Source organism: Peromyscus maniculatus, chromosome 3, assembly GCF_049852395.1.
Source record: "Peromyscus maniculatus bairdii isolate BWxNUB_F1_BW_parent chromosome 3, HU_Pman_BW_mat_3.1, whole genome shotgun sequence".
Lineage (NCBI taxonomy): Eukaryota > Metazoa > Chordata > Mammalia > Rodentia > Cricetidae > Peromyscus > Peromyscus maniculatus.
The window spans coordinates 73,424,307-73,444,476 of record NC_134854.1 but is presented as its reverse complement, the minus strand read 5'-3'; the positions used below and the strand labels follow the sequence as shown (position 1 = coordinate 73,444,476).

The 20,170-nt window shown below is 41.0% G+C and overlaps 1 protein-coding gene and 1 non-coding gene across 2 annotated transcripts in view; both read left to right on the top strand.

Annotated features, from left to right (window-relative positions):
* The window catches only part of Spmip4 (sperm microtubule inner protein 4), a 38,400-nt gene extending 20,805 nt beyond the window's left edge, over positions 1–17,595 (top strand). Inside the window, exons 8-11 of the mRNA XM_006982190.4 lie at positions 101–189; positions 12,728–12,902; positions 13,203–13,294; positions 16,364–17,595. Coding sequence (XP_006982252.2) covers positions 101–189; positions 12,728–12,902; positions 13,203–13,294; positions 16,364–17,179 — 1,172 coding nt within the window. The 3' untranslated portion in view covers positions 17,180–17,595. The remainder of the gene's footprint in view (positions 1–100; positions 190–12,727; positions 12,903–13,202; positions 13,295–16,363) is intronic.
* Positions 2,003–2,110, top strand: LOC121828389 (U6 spliceosomal RNA). The gene has a single exon (XR_006070873.1). It is a non-coding gene; the product is annotated as a U6 spliceosomal RNA (small nuclear RNA).
* Positions 17,596–20,170: the final 2,575 nt, after the last annotated feature.

Genomic DNA, 20,170 nt, shown 5'->3' with positions numbered 1-20,170 from the left:
CACTTACGGCTGCACCTCTACTGGTCTTACGTCGTACTCTACCCATAGGTCTGGATTGCTCTGATCTCCTCAGAATAACTACTCTTGCTTCAACTTTCAGGTCACCCTTACAGATATGAACTGCTTGATTTTCCCATGGATTCAAAGAAAAAAGCATTGACTTGGCCAGGTCAGGGTGTATATTATGATGTAAGTATCTTTCAAAATGAATATATGTTTACCTACTACACTTGTAAATACACACGGTGGGGGCTGGGGAGAGGGCTGGGGTGTGAAGTGTTTACTGTGCAAGCGTGGGGACCTGAGTTCGGATCCCCGTGCCTGCACGGGAAAATGTGGGGTGATGCAAGGTGAACCTGGCCAGCCAGCCTAGCTGAACCAGTGAGCTCCAAACTTAGTGAGAGACTCTAGCCTCCAGTTCTAACGTGGACAATGATAGAGGAAGAAGCCACCCAGTGTTAACCTCGGCCTCCACAGGGATGCATGCACACGCCCCTTCACATACCCGTGCCCACCGCCACACACGTGTACATACACAACGCGTATGTCAAACATATAAAAGTGCACATGGTGGACTGTTTATATTTAGATGAAAAGTGTGCAATTTTAACTTTCACATTTTTTAATTTTATTAGCTGATTTTGTATACTTGTGATAGATATGGCACATTTCCAGAGCTATAAGGCAAAAACAGTTATATGAGTGTCTTTCAAACTATGGTGAAGGACTGCATTTCACATACTTTGCATTATCTAACTCCATCCTCATGATTCATAATATATTAAGTAATTTAAGTAATTCCACCTATGCATAGAAGAAATAGGAGATTTTTGGGTTTTTTTTTTTTGTTTTTTTTTTTTTTTTTGGTTTTTCGAGACAGGGTTTCTCTGTGTAGCTTTGCGCCTTTCCTGGAGCTCACTTGGTAGCCCAGGCTGGCCTCGAACTCACAGAGATCCGCCTGGCTCTGCCTCCCGAGTGCTGGGATTAAAGGCGTGCACCACCACTGCCCGGCGAAATAGGAGATTTTTTTAAAAGTTCGTAAGCCATTTTCATTCTAGTCATTATTAATACATTTGTATCAAAGTCTAAAAGAAAATATGATAGGTGAAATTGTTGCACACAAACCACTTTGAGATACATTATTTAACTCTTAATTTTCCACTATTACTACCACCACGCCCAGTTTATGACTATGCAATGGTTAGGGTTCAGGTTTGTGAGGCTTGTCTCTGTTCTTCACCTCTGTACCAGAATTCCACATAGATAAAAAGGAAATTTTCAATCATGAGAGAACATATCTAGGCATTTGAAAATAATAGTAGCTGCCATGTATTGGCCAAATGGTTTCTAAGAGGCAGTACCAGGTCCTTCCATATAGTAGCTCTTGCACCCAAGAAGTTGCACCAAGAAGTGAGCTAGGTAACCAATTAATAATGGAAGGTTGGAAACATCTGAGTTTTACCTGGAAAACCACTGTGGCAGGCCATCTGTAGTCACAACAGTGACATACAACTGTCAATAAAGTAAACAATTTCTGATGTGTTTTGAAGTATGTCTAATAGTTGGAGTGTCTACCATGTGCTTGCTTCTTCATGTCGCTCCTCTGGGTTCCTCTTGGCCCAAGTGGAAATGTAATGAGTTAGGAAGGTCTTCGGGAAGCAACCTTACTTCTTCCCCTCATCCGCTGTTCCCTGAGTAGATTCAAGCCTTTCTTCCTCTCTTTTTAAGATGCATTTATTTATTTTATGTATATGAGTGCTCTATTCTGCATGTGCAGAAGGGGGCATCAGAGCTGGCTATAGATGGTTGTGAGCCACCATGTGATTGCTGGGAATTGAACTCAGGACCTCTAGGAGAACAGCCAGTGCTCTTAACCTCTGAGCCATCTCTCCAGCCCTGCTTCCATGGCCTTTCTGCCTGTCTAAAGTTTGCTCATTTTCCAGGCCTCAGCTAAACAATTTGTTTCTATTGAAATATAGCTAGGATCTAAGTCAGGAGACCGGTGCTCACTTCGGCAGCACATATACTAAAACTGGAACGCTACAGAGAAAATTGGCATGGCCCCTGCACAAGGGTGACCCAAGTCAGGAGAGCATTGTTCTAGTTAGTAGTTGTCCTTTGTTGGCATCTGCTGTCTTGATGATACGGGAGGCATACTGGTTTTTTTGTTTGTTTGTTTGTTTGTTTTGTTTTTTTTTACCTTTGATTAATTATCTGTATGATTTCAGTAAAGCTGGCTTACAAATGTGGAAAGTTTGGGAAATAATATAAATTCTGGAAAATACTAGATAAGACATTATTGTTGGTCCAGCAGGAATTGTTTTCTTCTCTGCTAACACCTACCATACTCTATAGTCAATATCTTTCCATGCTGATTTTACAGCCCATCAACTAAATGACAACTTCTTTGAGAAGAGAGTATTTTGTATTTATAGCTTCTACAATGTTTGTGGGGGTAGGGTAGGGTGGGTGGCATTGTTTGTTTGTAACAGGATCTCCTAAAGCCCAGACTGGCATTGCACTTGGCATGTAGCCAAGAATGACCTGAAACTCATGATCCTCCTGCCTCCCTCCCAAGTGCTAGGATTACAGGTATTACACACTGGTTTTATGTAGTGCTGGGGTTGGAACCCAGGGCAATGTTCATACATTTACACTAGCAACTGAACTACATCCCTCATACACAGTGCTTTACACATACATTTTCCACTGATTTTAGTCTTTTTCATGTCTCCAATGTTTAATCTCACTTTTGTGATCTGTTCTAACTAGTCTCATTTTCAACTTTTTGGTCAGTCTTCAGGCTCATTCCTAACTTGAATCCACTTTGGCACTGGCAAAAATAAAACTGATACTGAGTTAGCTGAGGGGTACTAAAGGAGACCAGCACACACACACACACACAGCAGGGGCTCCCTCCCGGACCCCGGATTAGGCACAAACCACACCCAAACACCTGTTTGCACAGAGATCCTTTACTAAGCGGGGAAGAAAAGTTCAAGTGGCTGCTTTGTGACTCAGGCAGAGAAACAGCAGCCAGTGACCTTGCATGCGTCCTTCTTAAGAGGAAGAGGGGAGGTCTGTGTTAGGATGGGCCAGGATATGGGGGTGGAAGAGACAGAGGATGAGAGGGAAGGGGAAGGGGGCAGGGGTGTTTGTCCCCGAGGGACCAAGGACTGCCTCTGCACAGAGAGGAGACAGACGTGGCCCATAGGGAAGTGGCGGTTTATAAAAGGTAAAGAGGGAACCCTATGTTAGGATGAGGTATTTAATTTTAATTGGCCATGTTAATTAAGTCCAAAGGGAGCTTCTTCTTTTTTTTTTTCTATTATCAGCTTGATATAGTATACATTCTTATCCTAATAGTGAAATGTTTCACTGAGGCTTGCCCAGGAATTGAGTAAAACCAAGACTTATTATAAGCCACAGTCATCCTAGGGTCCCCCCTGCTATATAGCCTCCCTGGTTCTGTGGGTTGCAGTCTGATTGTTCTTTGCTTTATATCTAGTATCCACTTATGAGTGAGTATATACCATGTTTGTTCTTCTGGGTTTGGGTTACCTCACTCAGGCTGATATTTTCTAGTTCCATCCATTTGCCTGCAAATTTCATGCTGTCATTGTTTTTCTCTGCTGAGTAGTACTCCATTGTGTATATGTACCACATTTTCTTAATCCATTCTTCAGTTGATGGGCATCTAGGTTGTTTCCAGGTCTGACTATTACAAATAGTGCTGCTATGAACATAGTTGAGCATGGATCTTTGTGGTATGATTGAGCATTCCTTGGGTATATGCCCAAGAGTGGTATGGCTGGGTCTTGAGGTAGTTTGATTCCCAATTTTCTGAGAAACCGCCATACTGATTTCCACAGCAGTTGTACAAGTTTACATTCCCACCAACAGTGGAGGAGTGTTCCCTTTGCTCCGCATCCTCTCCAACATTGACTGTCATTAGTGTTTTTGATCTTAGCCATTCTGACAGGTGTAAGGTGGTATCTCAGAGTCGTTTTGATTTGCATTTCTCTGATGATTAAGGATGTTGAGCATTTCTTTAAATGTCTTTCAGCCATTTGTGATTCTTGTTTTGTGAATTCTCTGTTTAGCTCTTTAGCCCATTTTTTAATTGGACTGTTCAGTATTTTGATGTCTAGTTTCTTGAGTTCTTTATATACTTTGGAGATCAGTCCTCTGTCAGATGTGGGGTTGGTGAAGGTCTTTTCCCATTCTATAGGCTTTCTTTTTGTCTTATTGACCATGTCTTTTGCTCTACAAAAGCTTCTCAGTTTCAAGAGGTCCCATTTATTAATTGTTGTGCTCAGTGTCTGTGCTACTGGTGTTATATTTAGGAAGTGATCTCCTGTGCCAATCCATTCAAGAGTGCTTCCTACTTTCTCTTCTATTAAGTTTAGTGTAACTGGGTTTATGTTGAGGTCTTTGATCCACTTGGACTTGAGTTTTGTGCGTGGTGACAGATATGGATCTATTTGTAATCTTTTACATATTGACATCCAGTTATGTCAGCACCATTTGTTGAAGATACTTTCTTTTTTCCATTGTATAGTTTTGGCTTCTTTGTCAAAAATCAGGTGTTCACATGAACTATGAACCAATAGCTGAGGAACCCCCAACTGGATCAGGTCCTCTGGATAAGTGAGACAGTTGATTAGCTTGAACAGTTTGGGAGGCCCCCAGGCAGTGGGACCAGGACCTGTCCTTAGTGCATGAGCTGGCTGTTTGGAACCTGGGGCCTATACAGGAACACTTTGCTCAGCCTGGGTGAAGGGAGGAGGGAACTGGACCTGCCTGGACTGAATCTACCAGGCTGAGCTGAATCCCCAGGGGAGTCCTTGCCCTGGAGGAGATGGGAATGGGGGATGGGCTGAGGGAGGGAAGGGGAGGATGGGAGGAGGGAGGACAGGGGAATCCGTGGCTGATATGTAAAATTAAATTAAATTATAAAATAAAAAAATAAAAAATAAATCAGGTGTTCATATGTGTGTGGATTAATGTCAGGGTCTTCAGTTCAATTCCATTGGTCTGTATGTTGGTTTTTATACCAGTACCAAGCTGTTTTTATTACTATAGCTCTATAGTAGAGCTTGAGGTCAGGGATGGTGATGCTTTATTATACAGGATTCTTTTAGCTATCCTGGGTCTTTTATTTTTCCATATGAAGTTGAGTATTTTTCTTTCCAAGTCTGTGAAGAATTGTGTTGGGATTTTGATGGGGACTGCATTGAATCTGTAGATTGCTTTTGGTAAGACTGCCATTTTTACTATGTTAATCCTACCTATCCATGAGCATGGGAGATCCTTCCATTTTCTGATATCTTCTTCAATTTCTTTCTTTGGAGATTTAAAGTTCTTATCAAAAAGGTCAAAGGGGGCTTCTTATTGCTGGACTTCAATACTTCAATAGCTGGACCTTGGTGGTCAGCCTCAGGCGGAAAGGCGTGGTCAATAAGGGACTAGACCTTGATGACTAGCTTTAGGAATGTAACCTAACAGTTTTTAGCAAGGCAGAGGGAATCAGGCAGAAGGGCAAGACCTGCCAGAGCCATGCTCGTCAAGCTCAAGCTGGCCAGAGTCCCTTCCGGTACACCATGGCTTATCTTTTGTTTATTTTTGGTTTTATATGTATGCATGTTTGCCTGCATACATGTGTGCCATGTGCTGATGACTGTGGAGGTCAGAAAAGTGCATTGTATATCCTGGAACTGGAGTACAGATGGCTGTGAGCCGCCATCTGAGTGCTGGGAACGAAACCCTGGTCCTCTGCAAGAGCAGCTGGTGATTCTAACCTCTGCGCCACCTCTCTGGTCCTCATCTTTTACTTTCCGTGAACTCAGGGTAACTAGTCCTCTCCCATTTCCCTCCCCTGGCCACTTGACTAGGGGAGGTCAAAGGTCTTCATTTTTTCTTCCCAGATCTTACTTGCATTAAAGAGTTTGTGCAGCACCAGCCAGCCCTTCCTATCACTGGTGCCGTGGCTCTCACCCTCTCCTGCACACTTGAAACACTTCATCTTTCTCTGGGCGTGGCTCCAAGCAGGAAGGCCTGCCTGCTCAAGGACTCGTGACTCACACATACCATAGAATGTCCAAGCAGATGCCAGAAAAATCTGCCACTTTCTTTGTTCCCGTCTGTGTCTTTTTCATTCCATATGTAAATAATCAAAGTTCACAGTCATATTTATTAGCGTGATAGTGTAATTAAATGGAATAGGATGCAATAAAGAACTAGTGTTGGAAAATGCTAAAGTCCTTCCAGAGGATGACGTAGTATCTACAGTAAGCCCCGTCTTTCTCCCTTGTTAAACCTGAGTGAGCCCTGTCATCCCACACTAAAGCACAACCAAAGGAAAAGGTTTACAATTTCCTTTAATATATCACCACTGTATGATTTACTAATGTTTTGATGGAGATTTATGGAGTTTGGGTGCCCAGGACAGAGCCCTCAGAACTGTGCACATAATTCTATATTTAATAAGTAGCGACTTAATACGTGTTTATTATACATTACTGAGCTGTGGTGCTGGGAAGATGGCTCAGCGGACAAGAGCACTTGCTGCCCAGGCACGAGGACTTGAGTTCCCGTCCCAGCGCTCACATCAAGAGCCAGACGTGGTACGTGCAAGCCTGTGTCCCTGTGCAGAGAATGCGACAGGGTAGGAAGGTTGGTTACTGAGGCTCTAGCTGCTGCTCTAGCTCCAGGCTCAGTGAGAGGCCCTGTCTGGAGGGCGACAGTAGGGCACCTGACCTCCACTGGTCACACACAAATTACTAAGCTACATATATTGCGTGGACTGAAATACATGAAAACTGAAAACATAACATCACTCTTGTAAACTGGAGCGTCTTCCTAGAAAGAAATGTGCCAGCACCTGGAAGTCCTTGCTGCCTGTGCGCACTTTTGTTGGGCACATGTTCCATGCCGCAGGTGTCCTTCCCCAGTGAACACCTGTCATGACTGCCATCAGCTCCTCCCTCACTAGCCCCTCGGAACAGCATCACCTCAACAGCCTCCCCACTCAAGTGTTTCCTGGTTATTAACCCCCTGCCAATTCGCCACAGATGACACTAAGGCTTGCATTTCCTGTTTAATTTCTTGTGTCCCAGACTGCATTTCAGCAGGCGATGATTAGTTCAGCCAGTATAAAGTACATTCGCCTAGCCTCTTAGGACAGTATTTGAAGACAAAAACACCGAGGGCTTTGTTTCCGAGCATCTGCAAATGCCCATAACTCTAGTTCCAGGTGATCCAACACCCCCTTCTGGCTTCTGTGGGCTCCTACACAGAGGTGGTATACATAAATTCACACAAGCACACACATATGCTGTTTATATACACACAAATAAAATTTAATAATTAAATAAATACTTAAAAATATTTTAAAGGGGCTTTCTTGACCCCCTGAGTAAGCAAGCCATAGATTAATTAATGGTATATTAAGGTACTTATTTAATATTTCTTTTTTTAAACATTTATTTATTATGTATACAGTGTTCTAGCTGCATGTTTCCTGCATGCCAGAAGAGGGCACCAGATCCCATTACAGATGGTTGTGAGCCACCGTGTGGTTGCTGGGAATCGAACTCAGGTCCTCTGGAAGAACAGCCAGTGCTCTTAACCTCTGAGCCACCTCTCCAGCCCCTATTTAATATTTCTTTTTTTGTTTGTTTGTTGTTTGTTTGTTTGTTTTGAGGCCTGTCCTGGATCTCACTCTATAGACCAAGCTGGCCTTGAACTCACAGAGATCCGTATGGCTCTGCCTCCCAAGTGCTGGGATTAAAGGCATGCACCACCACTGCCCAGCTTACAAGTGCTTTTTACATGAGTTCTCCACTTACCTAAAATGAGAATGTTGTGGAATATTAGTTTAAGGTATGTTACATTTGTTTATGTTGTGGGATATTTGTTTAATGATGCAAAAATGTGTTGTTTTCTTTAATGTTGCATTTCTTTAACTCTGTAAAGCTATGCTACTTTGCCTGCCTCAAACACCTAATTGGTGTATAATTAAAGAGGCCAATAGCTCGGCAAGAAAGGGATAGGCGGGGCTGTCAGGCAGAGAGAATAAATAGGAGGAGAAATCTAGGCATGAAAGAAGAAAAGGAGGACGCCAGGATCAGACACACAGACACACAGATAGCCACAAAGTAAGAAGGGAAGAAAGATAAATAGAATAAAGAAAGGTAAAAAGCCCAGAGGCAAAGGGTAGACCAGATAATTTAAGAAAAGTTGGCTAGAAACAAGCCAAGCTAAGGCCAGGCATTCATAGGTGAGAATAAGCCTCTATGTATTTATTTGGGAGCTGGGTGGCAGGCCCCCAAACAGTTTAAAAAAAAAAAAAACCAACATTTTGGCATACCAACATGAGGATCAAATATCTACTTAGGGCCTGAGAAAGCTGAAAGCAAAAAAAAAAGAAAGAAAGAAAAAGGTCACAGCTCCTTTAAGAGGCACTGCTGTTCAGCAGGCAGTGCTAAATAGGAACAGTAAACTAAATAAAAACACCTGCCACAGTGCAGGGCACTGGGTTTCCAAAGCTAGGGAGTTGAAGGCAGTGCTCAGTTACCTCCCTCCTACCAGCCTGCAAGCTTTAGGCTTGGCTCCCAAAGACCTGAGAAGCAGGCAGAGCCAGCTGCCAAAGCTGCAGTGGGGGTCCTAGCCAAGCCACTTAGCAGTTTAAAGGCTCTTGAAATCAGAAAAGGGTACAAAGGATAGAGATACACAGTAATGACAGATCCAGACAGAAAAAACTCTAAACAGGTTAGCCTGTGTTTAACAATGTGTGTAGGCTTAAGAAAGGAAAGAAAGGGGTATAGACAGTCATAGAAAGAAATAGTTCAAAAATAATAAAGCAAAGTCTTTAAAGAGAGAAGCAAAGCAATTAAAAAAAAAAAAAAAAAGAAGCCACCATGTAGAGATGGGAAAGACACAGGGAATCTGGATCCTGTATGTTGTTATATTAATTTTGATTTTTGGATTGCTGATAAGCAAAGGACAGCTGCTAAGAGACATGGGATTGAAAGAGGGACAGCTGAAATAAACCAGCCTAGATATTTTTAAGAATGCCTTAACTTTAAAATGGAAGTAAAAAAATGTATTTGTCAAATGGAAGTAAAAAATGCTTTGGTGATGATGTGGATTTATTCCAGATTAAGATGGATCAGGTTTGATCGGGGGAGACCTCCTGAATCTTTTTGTTGGTTTGGTTGGTTGGTTGGTTGGTTTTGTTTTGTTGGTTTTTCAAGACAGGGTTTCTCTGTGTAGTTTTGGTGCCTGTCCTGGATCTTGCTCTGTAGACCAGGCTGGCCTGGAACTCACAGAGATCCTCCTGGCTCTGCCTCCCCAGTGCTGGGATTAAAGGCGTGTGCCACCACCTGGCCCTCCTGAATCTTGACAGGTGATATATATGAACAAAGTTTTCAGTTGTTCTTCCCAGGACTTGACCATTATCTCAATTTTCTCAAGAACCCCTAACAATGCCTTTGCCTACAGACAATAGGAAGCAGTCTAGAGAAGACAACGCCCACATTCCCAAAAGGTGGGGTGGGTGGTTGTTGGTTAGTTAATGGGTTATGGGCGTTTGTTATCATTTAGGGGAATATAGGAATATAGGATAAAAAGACAAGTATTAATCTCAAATATTTTACATTGGTATGGATCTTGGTATATTGATACAAATTTAAAGTTATTTTTGTTATACTGTATGTATGGAGTTTTTTTTTGTTTTCTTTTTGGTTTCTGGGGTTTTTGTTTTGTTTTGTTTTGTTTTGTTTTTTCTGTTTTTTTTTTTTTTCTTTTTCTTCGAGACAGGGTTTCTCTGTGTAGCTTTGCACCTTTCCTGGATCTCACTCTGTAGCCCAGGCTGGCCTCGAACTCACAGAGATCCGCTGTCTCTGCCTCCTGAGTGCTGGGATTAAAGGCGTGCACCACCACTGCCTGGCTATATGTATGTTTCTATACTTGTTTGGTGTATCCTACGTGCTTATGCAGCTCATTTAAAAATGCAATGTATAATTAAGAAATGAGTTTAGTAGTTAATCTATAATAATCAAACCTGTAGTCATATTAGGCTTACTTTCAAAGTTAAGCAGGTATATTTTTAAACAGATGATTTTCAAAAACTTCAAAGGCCTACAGAATATGGCATTTAAGGTGTTTAATAACACAAGGTTTTTCATGACAATGAGATACATCTATCTGCTTTTGGCAGCACCAATTTACTTCATCAAAAGATGATGGGCAACAAAGAAACTCCATGTGGAGTTTTCTTTCAATGTGGCAAGGCTAGCCACATTGGGAAAGAAACTGCACTTGCCTTGACTGCTGACAGTATGCTGTACCAAGTGGGACACAGGAAAATGACTGTTGACATTTACCAAGACAAGGCAGGACAGTCCTTCAATTTCCTGCTCCACTGAAAAGTCTGCCAGACATTCTAGACCTTTAGGCCAAAGATGGATGCCCCAACATTGCAGAGGAACTTTGGATGACTATCCAGATGTCTCTGTTAGGTAATATTACATCCTTCTGGGGTCTTTGATGGAGTTAAAGACTAAATGTAGTTATAGTTTTTCTTAGCTTTGATAGAAAGTAAATTAGATATACAACTTTGGAATCATTAAGATAAGATAGATAGTGGAATATTTTCCCTGAATTTGCTAAATACAAATGGACTGAATATTTTAAATGTAATTCTTACCTGATAACTGTTTTGTTGTATATATTTCACTATGTTAAAGTTAAAAACTTTCATTTTTATTTAGACAAAAAGGGAGAGATGTTGTGAATCTTAGTTTAAGGCCTGTTGCATTTGTCTGTGCTGTGGAATATTTGTTTAATGATGCAAAGGTGTGTTGCATTCTTTTATGTTGCATTTAACTCTGTAAAGCTGTGTTACCTTGCCTGCCTAAAACACTTAATTGATATAATAAAGAGCTGAAAGTCCAATAGCTAGGCAGGAGAAAGGATAGGCGGCTAGCAGTCAGAGAGAATAAATAGGAGAAGAAATCTAAGCTTAAAAGAAGAATGAGGAACGAGAAAAAGAGAAGAGGAGGACACCAGGCGCCAGCAACACAGCCAGCTATGGAGTAAGAAGTAAAGAAAGTTATATAGAATGAAGAAAGGTAAAAAGCCCACAGGCAAAACGGAAATGGGATAGTTAAAGGAAATGGGATAATTTAAATTAGGAAAGCTGGCTAGAAACAAGCCAAGCTAAAACTGGGCATTCATAAGTAATATGAATGCATCTCTGTGTATTTATTTGGGAGCTGAGTGGCAGGCCTCCAAACAGAGGAAAAAAAAAACATGAGAGTTGCTTCAACATTACAAGAATGCTAGCAACAGTATCACTCTGGGCCTAGAACTTGCCCTTCCTCTTGCTGTGGTCCATCCTTCCTGTGGGGCTGGGACTTTCCAGAGTAAGGAGGCTGTATCCATCTGCAACCCCTGTTCTTGTTTCTCACTCCACACCAGTCTAGTCTTTGTATCCATCTTTAAAAGTTAATATATCCCCAGCTGTATACAGCTCTAGGGGAAAGGGCTAGCCCCAGATGACTATTGGAGGGATTGGGAATGATGGGAGGATGGAGCAAGGAGAAGGGAGCACTACAAGGACCTAAGGCTAAGTGCAGCATCTGGATCTTCCTGAGCCACCACCATGTCTTGATGCAAAACAAGTCTTAATTTGGAACTGCTTCTCCAGGTTGTTAAAATGGCACCTCAAAGTAGATAGCAGTTTATTTACTGATTTCCACTGAACTGTTTAGACAATTTGTAGGTTTCTAGCTGTACTTTAAGCCCCAGGCCCTGCAAACATTAAAGGTGGGCTTGGCTTGCAGGCAACAAGTGGCATAATGTTCATAATGTTCCATACTGTCCACCTCCACCCTACCTCTGCTTCTGCAGGGTTTTGTCTCCATCTCTCTGCCTAGTTGCCGTGGCATGACATAATATGACCTCTCTCTCACCTGCCTCCTTCCCACCCTGTTCCTGGCCGCACTTCTCCATTCAACTAGAACCTCCAGTGAACTTCCAAGCAGTTTTGTCTTAACCTTTTTAAAACAGCTGTCTATAGTCATTTGCCTTTACCCCTTCTTTCTTGTACTGGCCAGTGTGCTCCTGGACCATGTTTGCCTTTGGTGATCCTTCCTTCTTGTACCGGCCAGTGTGCTCCTGGGCCATGTTTGCCTTTGGTGATCTTTCTTTCCTGCCACAAATATGTATATCCAAGCACTGACTAAACAGAGCCACATGAAAACGCATCCAGCCACATTTACATGCACATCCCTTTAGAGAATACAAAATAAAACTACAGTTATATATAAAGAATGACCATTCTAGTTGAATTTGAGTGTCTTAAGCCTTTGTGAGAAAGCTGGAGCCAACATCATGCAGTTTTCTTTGAAGGACAGAAGACAGAAGCAGCCACTTTGGGTCAAATCAACCAGCAGCGCACAGAACCCTCTGTAGGTCTAATGAAATCGTACTGGAAGTAGAATATTCAGGGACAACCTCCAATCTAACTTCTCAGAGACTTTTAGAAGAGATGTTAGCATCCCCTTGATAAAATGTGGTTACAGTTACAGCCACCATCCCTGGCTCGAATATGGTAATTAATAAAGGAAGTGACCTCAACTGCCTGCCAGCTGGGACAGTGAACCAGCCCTTATTCGGGTAGATACAATTAATAACAACAACCTTTATGTTCATATTCTAGTTTCCTAAATGTGTTGAGAAAAACAAGCCAGTATTCTACCCAAAACCTCCTAAGACCTTTGCTCCTAACACGTCTTTGAATCCATGGGATGCTGTGAACTCTGCAAAGGAAGCCAATATACAAAGAAATCTTGAGAGGTCCCACTGGATCACTTCATATACTAATGATTTTACAGGTATGAGTTCACACTAGTACAAGTAATGAGGACAAGAAAGAAACACTCAACAAATGTTATCTATCACAGTCTTCCATCTTCTGGTGTTCTGCCCTGTTACTCATTATAAAAACTAATCCAAATTAGTGGGAGAGCTCAGTTTCTCCTCTTAAGTGGGTAGCAGGGAGGTAGGGCTGGTTTCTATTTTATTGGTTTTAATTTGATGATAAAGAGAACTGGTAGGTTTTCCTACTTAAAGTGTAGTTTAATAACCATTCTTCATTCACTCTACCAAAATAATAAGACAATGTTTCCATTAAGGTCTAGGGCCCATGAGCCCCCTTGAGCTGGATGATTACCATGAAAAGGAGGTAGCAGAGCTAACTGGACAGATAGGATTTGACCCACAGCCTGTAAGTCAACTCTCAGTTATTTGGAGGAGAATACCCAGCCCTTGTCTCCTTGCTTTTCACATGTTATGTGTCTTGAATATTGGTGGCCACCTAAACAAAAAGAAAATCTGATTGATTTTGAAAGATAACTCTGAATTTATTGGAATTGATTTGGGTACCCTTGTCACTATTTGGAAAAATTAAACTTCACAGTAATTTTTTAAAATATTTTTCCTATCATGTTACTGTTGGTAAAATAATTCATGAAAGAATTTGCTTATTATGAGTAAAGCTTAACTAGTAATTTCATGATTTCTAATAAATTTTGGATCTTTGCAGATTAGTGTATCTTACACATTCTATTACTTTTGAAGAAATTAATGACTTCTTCCTGGTAGTCATAATAATTGAGAGTTGGCTGAATTACAATAAAAAGCCAATAAGTTTTTTGACTATATTAATAGAGAATTGATTAAATAAATGGCTTGAAAGAAATTATCAATCCCTTTAACAAAATATATAATCTGTTAGATCAATTATATAAAGAACATGAAATGACTTAATATTCATGTGTTGGTTTATCCTGTATAAATATAAATTTTGAAAACATAATTTTCAAAGCTATAAATTGTGAAAGAATATATAAAAAATATATAATATATATTGGTTTTAGATCACACCGAGAACTTTAATTTCATATTTGTTTAAGCATTTGTGAAGAGGATAGCAAATCAAATACCTGAACTGTGTCCATAATCTGTGCTTTATCAGCCACCATAGGGCTTTTAATTGTTTTCATTTTGCACTTGCAATGGGCACTCTCTGTTGGATTAGATATATGCTCTGACACTGAGGGGTGCTCAACATACACGACCAACTCCAGGAAAGCATATTTTAGTGGTGATAAAAATCCCTGTGGATCTTTTTTTCTGAATGAAATACAAGTACTAGAGCTAGAGATGTTGTTCAGTTGGTAGTGTCCTACCTTAGCATGCACAAAATCCTGGTTAGATTTCTCAGCACCTCATAATCTAGGCATGGTAGCACATACCTATAATTCCAGAACTTGAAAAGTAGAGGTGATAGGTTCAGGAGTTGAAGGTCATGGTCAGTTGCATACCAAGTTGAAAGGTAGCCTGTGATACATCAAAAGAAAAAAGTACTCAAGGCCGTTGCTCACATAGCAGACACTATTAAAAATCTGCTCTCCTTTTCTTTAATGACAGATATAGTAAACCTATCAGAAAGTTGGGGTCTTTCTTTGCCTCATAGTATATTTACTAGAATTTGATTAGCTAAAGGTTATAACTATTATCTGGTATAGAAATTCCTCCACCTAGGATAATCCAAAGGGACGGTCCAAAGTCCCTTATTCTTTAAGTCCATTATACTCTTACTATTTTTCTTTCTTTTTTTATTTATTTTATTTTTGTTTTTTGGGGGTTTTTTTGAGACAGGGTTTTTTTTTCTCTGTATAGCTTTGGAGCCTGTCCTGGAACTCACTTTGTAGACCAGGCTGGCCTCAAACTCACAGAGATCTACCTGCCTCTGCCCGGGATACTGTTACTCTTTTAACCACACTTTTCTTCTTAAACATTGGCTGTCATGTAGCCCAGGCTGGCCTCAGACTTTCTATGTAGCCTAAGATGACCTTGAACTCCCAATCTTGTGTCTATTTCCCTAATGGTTGAGATACAGACTCTTGTCACTATGTCCAATTTTAAGAGGTACTACAGACTGAACCCAAGATTCTAAGGAAGTATTCAACCAACTGAACTACATTCCTGCCCCTTCCCCCCCACACACACACTCATCATCATTACTTTTCTCCTGATATTGAAATGTATATACTGCTTTTTGGTGTTCTCTTTAGCATATTATTTTAAAAATTTTCAAACATACAGAAATAATTTTCATTTAAGACCTGTATACTCAGCAGTTGTAGTTTATCATCAACACTTTATTATACTTAATCTTTTGTGTAATCTATTCCTTCTAACCATCCACCAATGTTTTTATTATTTTTATTCATTTTAGAGTGAAGTACAGACCTTAGTATAACCTTATCCCTTAAGATTTGATATGCATACCATTTACCAGAGTTAAAATTTTTTCCTGTTTTTCGCTCAATGTAAAGTATACATTCAATCAAATTGTACAAATCATAAATGTATATTTGTCAAAACAAATGCATCATTCAAGCCTCTGCCACAATATAGGACACATGTCACCATCCATGCCCTTACAGGCCACCTCTTCCTTCTCCTACTCACATAGCTCCAGCAATAGTATCTTGAATATGCTTCCTATTTTTGCAGTTTCCAAGCCTGATTGAATACATACTTTAAAAACAGCTCAAAAGGAAACACAGATGGGGCAGTGGGCACAGCTCAGTGGCAGAGCATGTGCTTGGCATGTGCAAGGCCCTGTGCTCAGGCCCTAAAACCAGTAAGCAGACCAGTAAGACTGAACACCTCAGACAGTGCTTCTCAAAGCATTTAGCATGCCACCAGCCTTAGCAGCACCCGAGACACTTGTTATATTGAATCTTCCTGAGCTGGGAGGATAACTCAGAGTGCACAGGTTTGTTCCCTCTTACACACCCTCCCAAAACAAGAAGATCCCAGAGCCCCACTGTAGACTTTGAAAGTCCTAGTCTTAGAACTAACGCTTAAGAACTCCACTTTCTGCCAGCTCTGAAGGTGATTCCAATTCAGCCTAGACTTAAGAATGCTTGCCTTGCCTACATGATGTAAATAACTGCACAGGACAGTTACTGCAATCCTGATCTCATAAGTTTTAGTGAGTCCTTTTGTATCTTTGAAATTTTGAAAGCTGAGAATTCCTACACAAGAAAGCTTGCCTATAGCCAAATAAAACATATATACTTTCCATTTTACCAAAAGCCAGTAAAAGAGAAAAATGTATTTATTTGGACCCAAATTTCAATGTATTCAAATAAATACCAAAGAATCTTACTGTATAAACTTCTACCTGTCTCCTACTTACTGATAGTGAAAATGGGTATGAAATTGGCCTGCTATTTATTAATTATTGATTTTTTTTCTCCCCTTTATTCCACTGGTACAGCAAGAAAAATTCCATCCTGCCTTAAAACCTCCCAGACCTTTGGAAGGTCGGATTGCCCGACTTATTCAGAACCAACGACCTCTGGAGGCTATGGTGCAAGGCCCACCTTCCTGTCCAGATTGTACCCCTAGAGCTCTGTGTGCTTTCCATACATTCATACCCAGTTCTACAGAAATGATGGCAATGAATGATAACCTCCTGCCTGGAATTACCCATAAAAACCAGGATATCGAAGAGAAGATTAAGGAAGAACAAGGCTTGATGTCTACCTATACACTCCCAACGTGTTATCCAACAAAAGATCTGACTAATCTTTATGACCTAAAATCATTTCCAAAGATCACAGACACCAAAAAGACAGACGAATTGTACTGGAGACAGCTGGCGCTGAAAAGCTTACCCATAACCTGCTCTAAGTCAAACCATTACATTGACTACGAACCACTTAAATCTGCCTTCCGTGACCCATATTCCATGTGCCAGAACCCTGTTCGCCTCAGTAAGTCTAATATTCTACATAACAGAACAGATATGGATGATTTCACTTTTGACCACTTTTTAAGTAAACCAGAATTTTTGGACATGGACATGGAAAGCAATGAAGAAACAAGACCTATTTGGGCGTGGATTCCTAGAGCTGGAGTGCCTAAGCCTCAGACCAACCTGCTAGACCTTAGGAACTCCTTTTCAAAGTCCATGGCACAGAAGCGTTTGCATGATTCCATCCAAGAAGAACAGAAGGACCTCAGGGATAAGATACACTCCGGGATGAGACATCAGTTCTATGGCCACAATAGCCATTATTTCTATAATTGAGATATTCCCTCCTCCCTTCAAAACCAAGCCTCTTGCAAGACAATAAACTATGTCACAGAGTGCCCTGCATTTGGCTGGATTCTGTTTCTGTATTGAGCCATAATGACATTAATGAGGTTTGTGTTTTTAAGAATTTAAGTTAGGATCTGGTCAGAGGGACCAAAATAATGTCCTGACTTTTCAAATCTTTTAACAGTTTGTCAACAAAATATCAGAGCCAGAAAAAAAATTAGTCTTTAGTCTCATCTTCAAATTATACTCTGAAGAAGTTTTCCAAAATCAGGAAGGTCAATGTGTAGACAAAATTTACATCATCATTTTGCGAGAAATGAAAAGCTGAAAAAAATTCAAATATTGAAGATTTGACAGACAACTATAGAATGTATCATGCCTTAATAAAATTAATATGTCAACAATCTCTTTTTGTAAATGTTTTCACAAAATAATGGGTAAAATTCATCTCTGCAAGTTCAAGGCCAGACTGGTATACATAGTGAATTCCAGGAGAGCCAGGTCTATGTAGAGAGACCCAGTCTCAAAAAAAGGGGAGGCGGAGTAGAATTTAAATCCACAGTGAGTTAAAGGTAGAGTGGCTCTCCAAACTACAGAACTTCAATAAAAAGTATGTCAAGTCAGTGGGAAGATGAATCCTGAATGTTCTGGGTGCACACATTATAGGTTACATGTGTTTCCTTCCCCTTAGCCTTCTGATAGAAAACATATTTTATACAGGTAAAATTATTTTGTTACAATCCAGACAACATACTAGGTTTCCAATTTTGGAAAGATAATGTGTGGCTTGCTGCCGATTATTCTAGAGCCCAACATCTTCATTTTTGAAGTGTTTGCCCACTCTGTCTGTAACTCCCATATGCATGTCAACACGTAAGTGTACCAAGAGGTACATTTTTAAAGTTTTCTTTTACTCTGTGTGATTGTGTGGCCATCGCAGCCCCAGTAGCCGGGGGGGGGGGGGGGGGGGGGGGGGGGGGGGGGGGGGGGACACGACACGTCAGAGAGCAACCTTCATGAGTCTTCTTCCACTGTGGGTTCCAGGGATCCAGCTCAGGTTAAGCTTGCATGGCAAGTGGTTTAATCTGCTGAGGCATCTCACCAGCCCAAAAGGTACGTTGTAAAAATAATTTACCATGGTAAGTTGAGTACCATGAAGAAATCATGAGTTGAGAAAAGCTGAGTTGCTTACGAGGGGCTCGGAGGAGGCCAGCTGCCCCAGAGAAAACAGACCAGCCAAGCTACATAAAAAGGGGGGGATCAGTTGAGCTGCCTAGAAGAAGGTCAAGCCACCTGAGCTGCCTGAAAGAGCCTCCAGCGTGAGGAGTTACATCAAGTTGTGCAAGCCCCAAGTTACCAGCCTTTGTGAACTGTCCCCCCATGCTGGGACAGGCTGTGAAGAACCTGTCTGAGTCCCTTCTGTCCCTGTGAGCAACCCTTCACCTATATTCCTAAAAGTAATACCAGTAAAACTCATTGGTTCACACAATATAGTTATGTGTTTTGAATTATTTCTGTCCTTATAACTAACAAGTATATTTCTTAAATTTATTCTGAGCTAAAATTGTTTTCCAATTTTTATTTTCTATAGTACTCGTAGGTAGGTTTTAAAGAAAGCAAAAATTTCCATATTGAAATACTGTCATGTGTATCACAATCACATGACAATTCCTAAATCATAGTCTCTATAGAATACTTGGCTGGAGTGTAGCTCAGTGGTAGAGACCTTTGCTAGTTTGCCTGTTTAGTCTCTAACACTAGAAAGTTTAGTCTAGTTTAGTCTCTAACACTAGAAAGTTTATAATACAGGTTCTGGAGAGAGAACCCAACCAGGAAAAGCACTTGCTCTCCAACCATAGGGACCCATGTAAGCCATCCAGGGTCCCAGCCATGCCTGTAAACAGGAGAGCTCAGTGGGGCAGATGCACCCAGGAATCCTAAAAGTCTTACCAATAAAAACCCACAGCCAGACATTGAGGGGAAAAGCTGAAAGATCAGAGAAGCAGAACAGCAGCCACCAGAGACTTCTTACCTCTGCGAATCCTCTCACCAACCAAATGGGGGGCGGGGGCTGAGATCCTGTCTCCACCTGCCTTATACACCTGTCTCCACCTCCCTAGTGCTGGGATTAAAGGTGTGTACCAATACCGCTAGGCTCTGTTTCTCTTTTAGACTGGTTCAGTCTCATGTAGCCCAGGGTGGCCTTGAACTCCTGATCTTCCTGCTTCCTCTCCCCAAGTGCCAGGATTAAAAGTGTATGCCACCACTGCCCAGCCCCTATGATTGATTAGTGGCTAGCTCCACCCTCTGATCTCCAGGCAAGCTTTATTTGTCAGAACACAAACAAAATATCACACAACACACACACACACACACACACACACACACACACACACACACACACACACACACACACACCACAGGCCTGATGACAGTGGCATTTCCACACCTACACTTACACAAAATAGAAAAAATTAAAGATGCTTAAATGCCTTTTAAAAAGTCCCTGGTATGTCGAAGTTGATGGGCAATACAGTGAATATATTAAAGTAATTCGATCCTTTTATTATCTAGTCCTAGAACATGCCATGGGACTGGACTTCTAAAGAATAAATGTTGGAAGACACAACTCCATGGTATAGGAACTCAGAGTTTCACCTTTTTTCTTTTTACAGTTGTGTGACACACACAAACATAGCATAGCGTACGTGTGGAAGTCAGAGGACAACTTCCATCGTGGATCCCATGGATCGAACTCAGGCTATCAGACTTTGCAGCAAGCACCTTTACCCACTGAGCCATCTCACAGGCCTAGGAACTTGAAGTTTTGTTTTTTGTTTTGTTTTGTAACTTCCTTTTTTTATTATTCTTTGTGTCTTTCACATCATGCATCTCGATTTTATCCATATCCCCTCCCTGTGTATCCTCCCTCTGCCCTTGCAACCCCCACCCCATAAAATTGAAGAGAAAAAGGAAAAA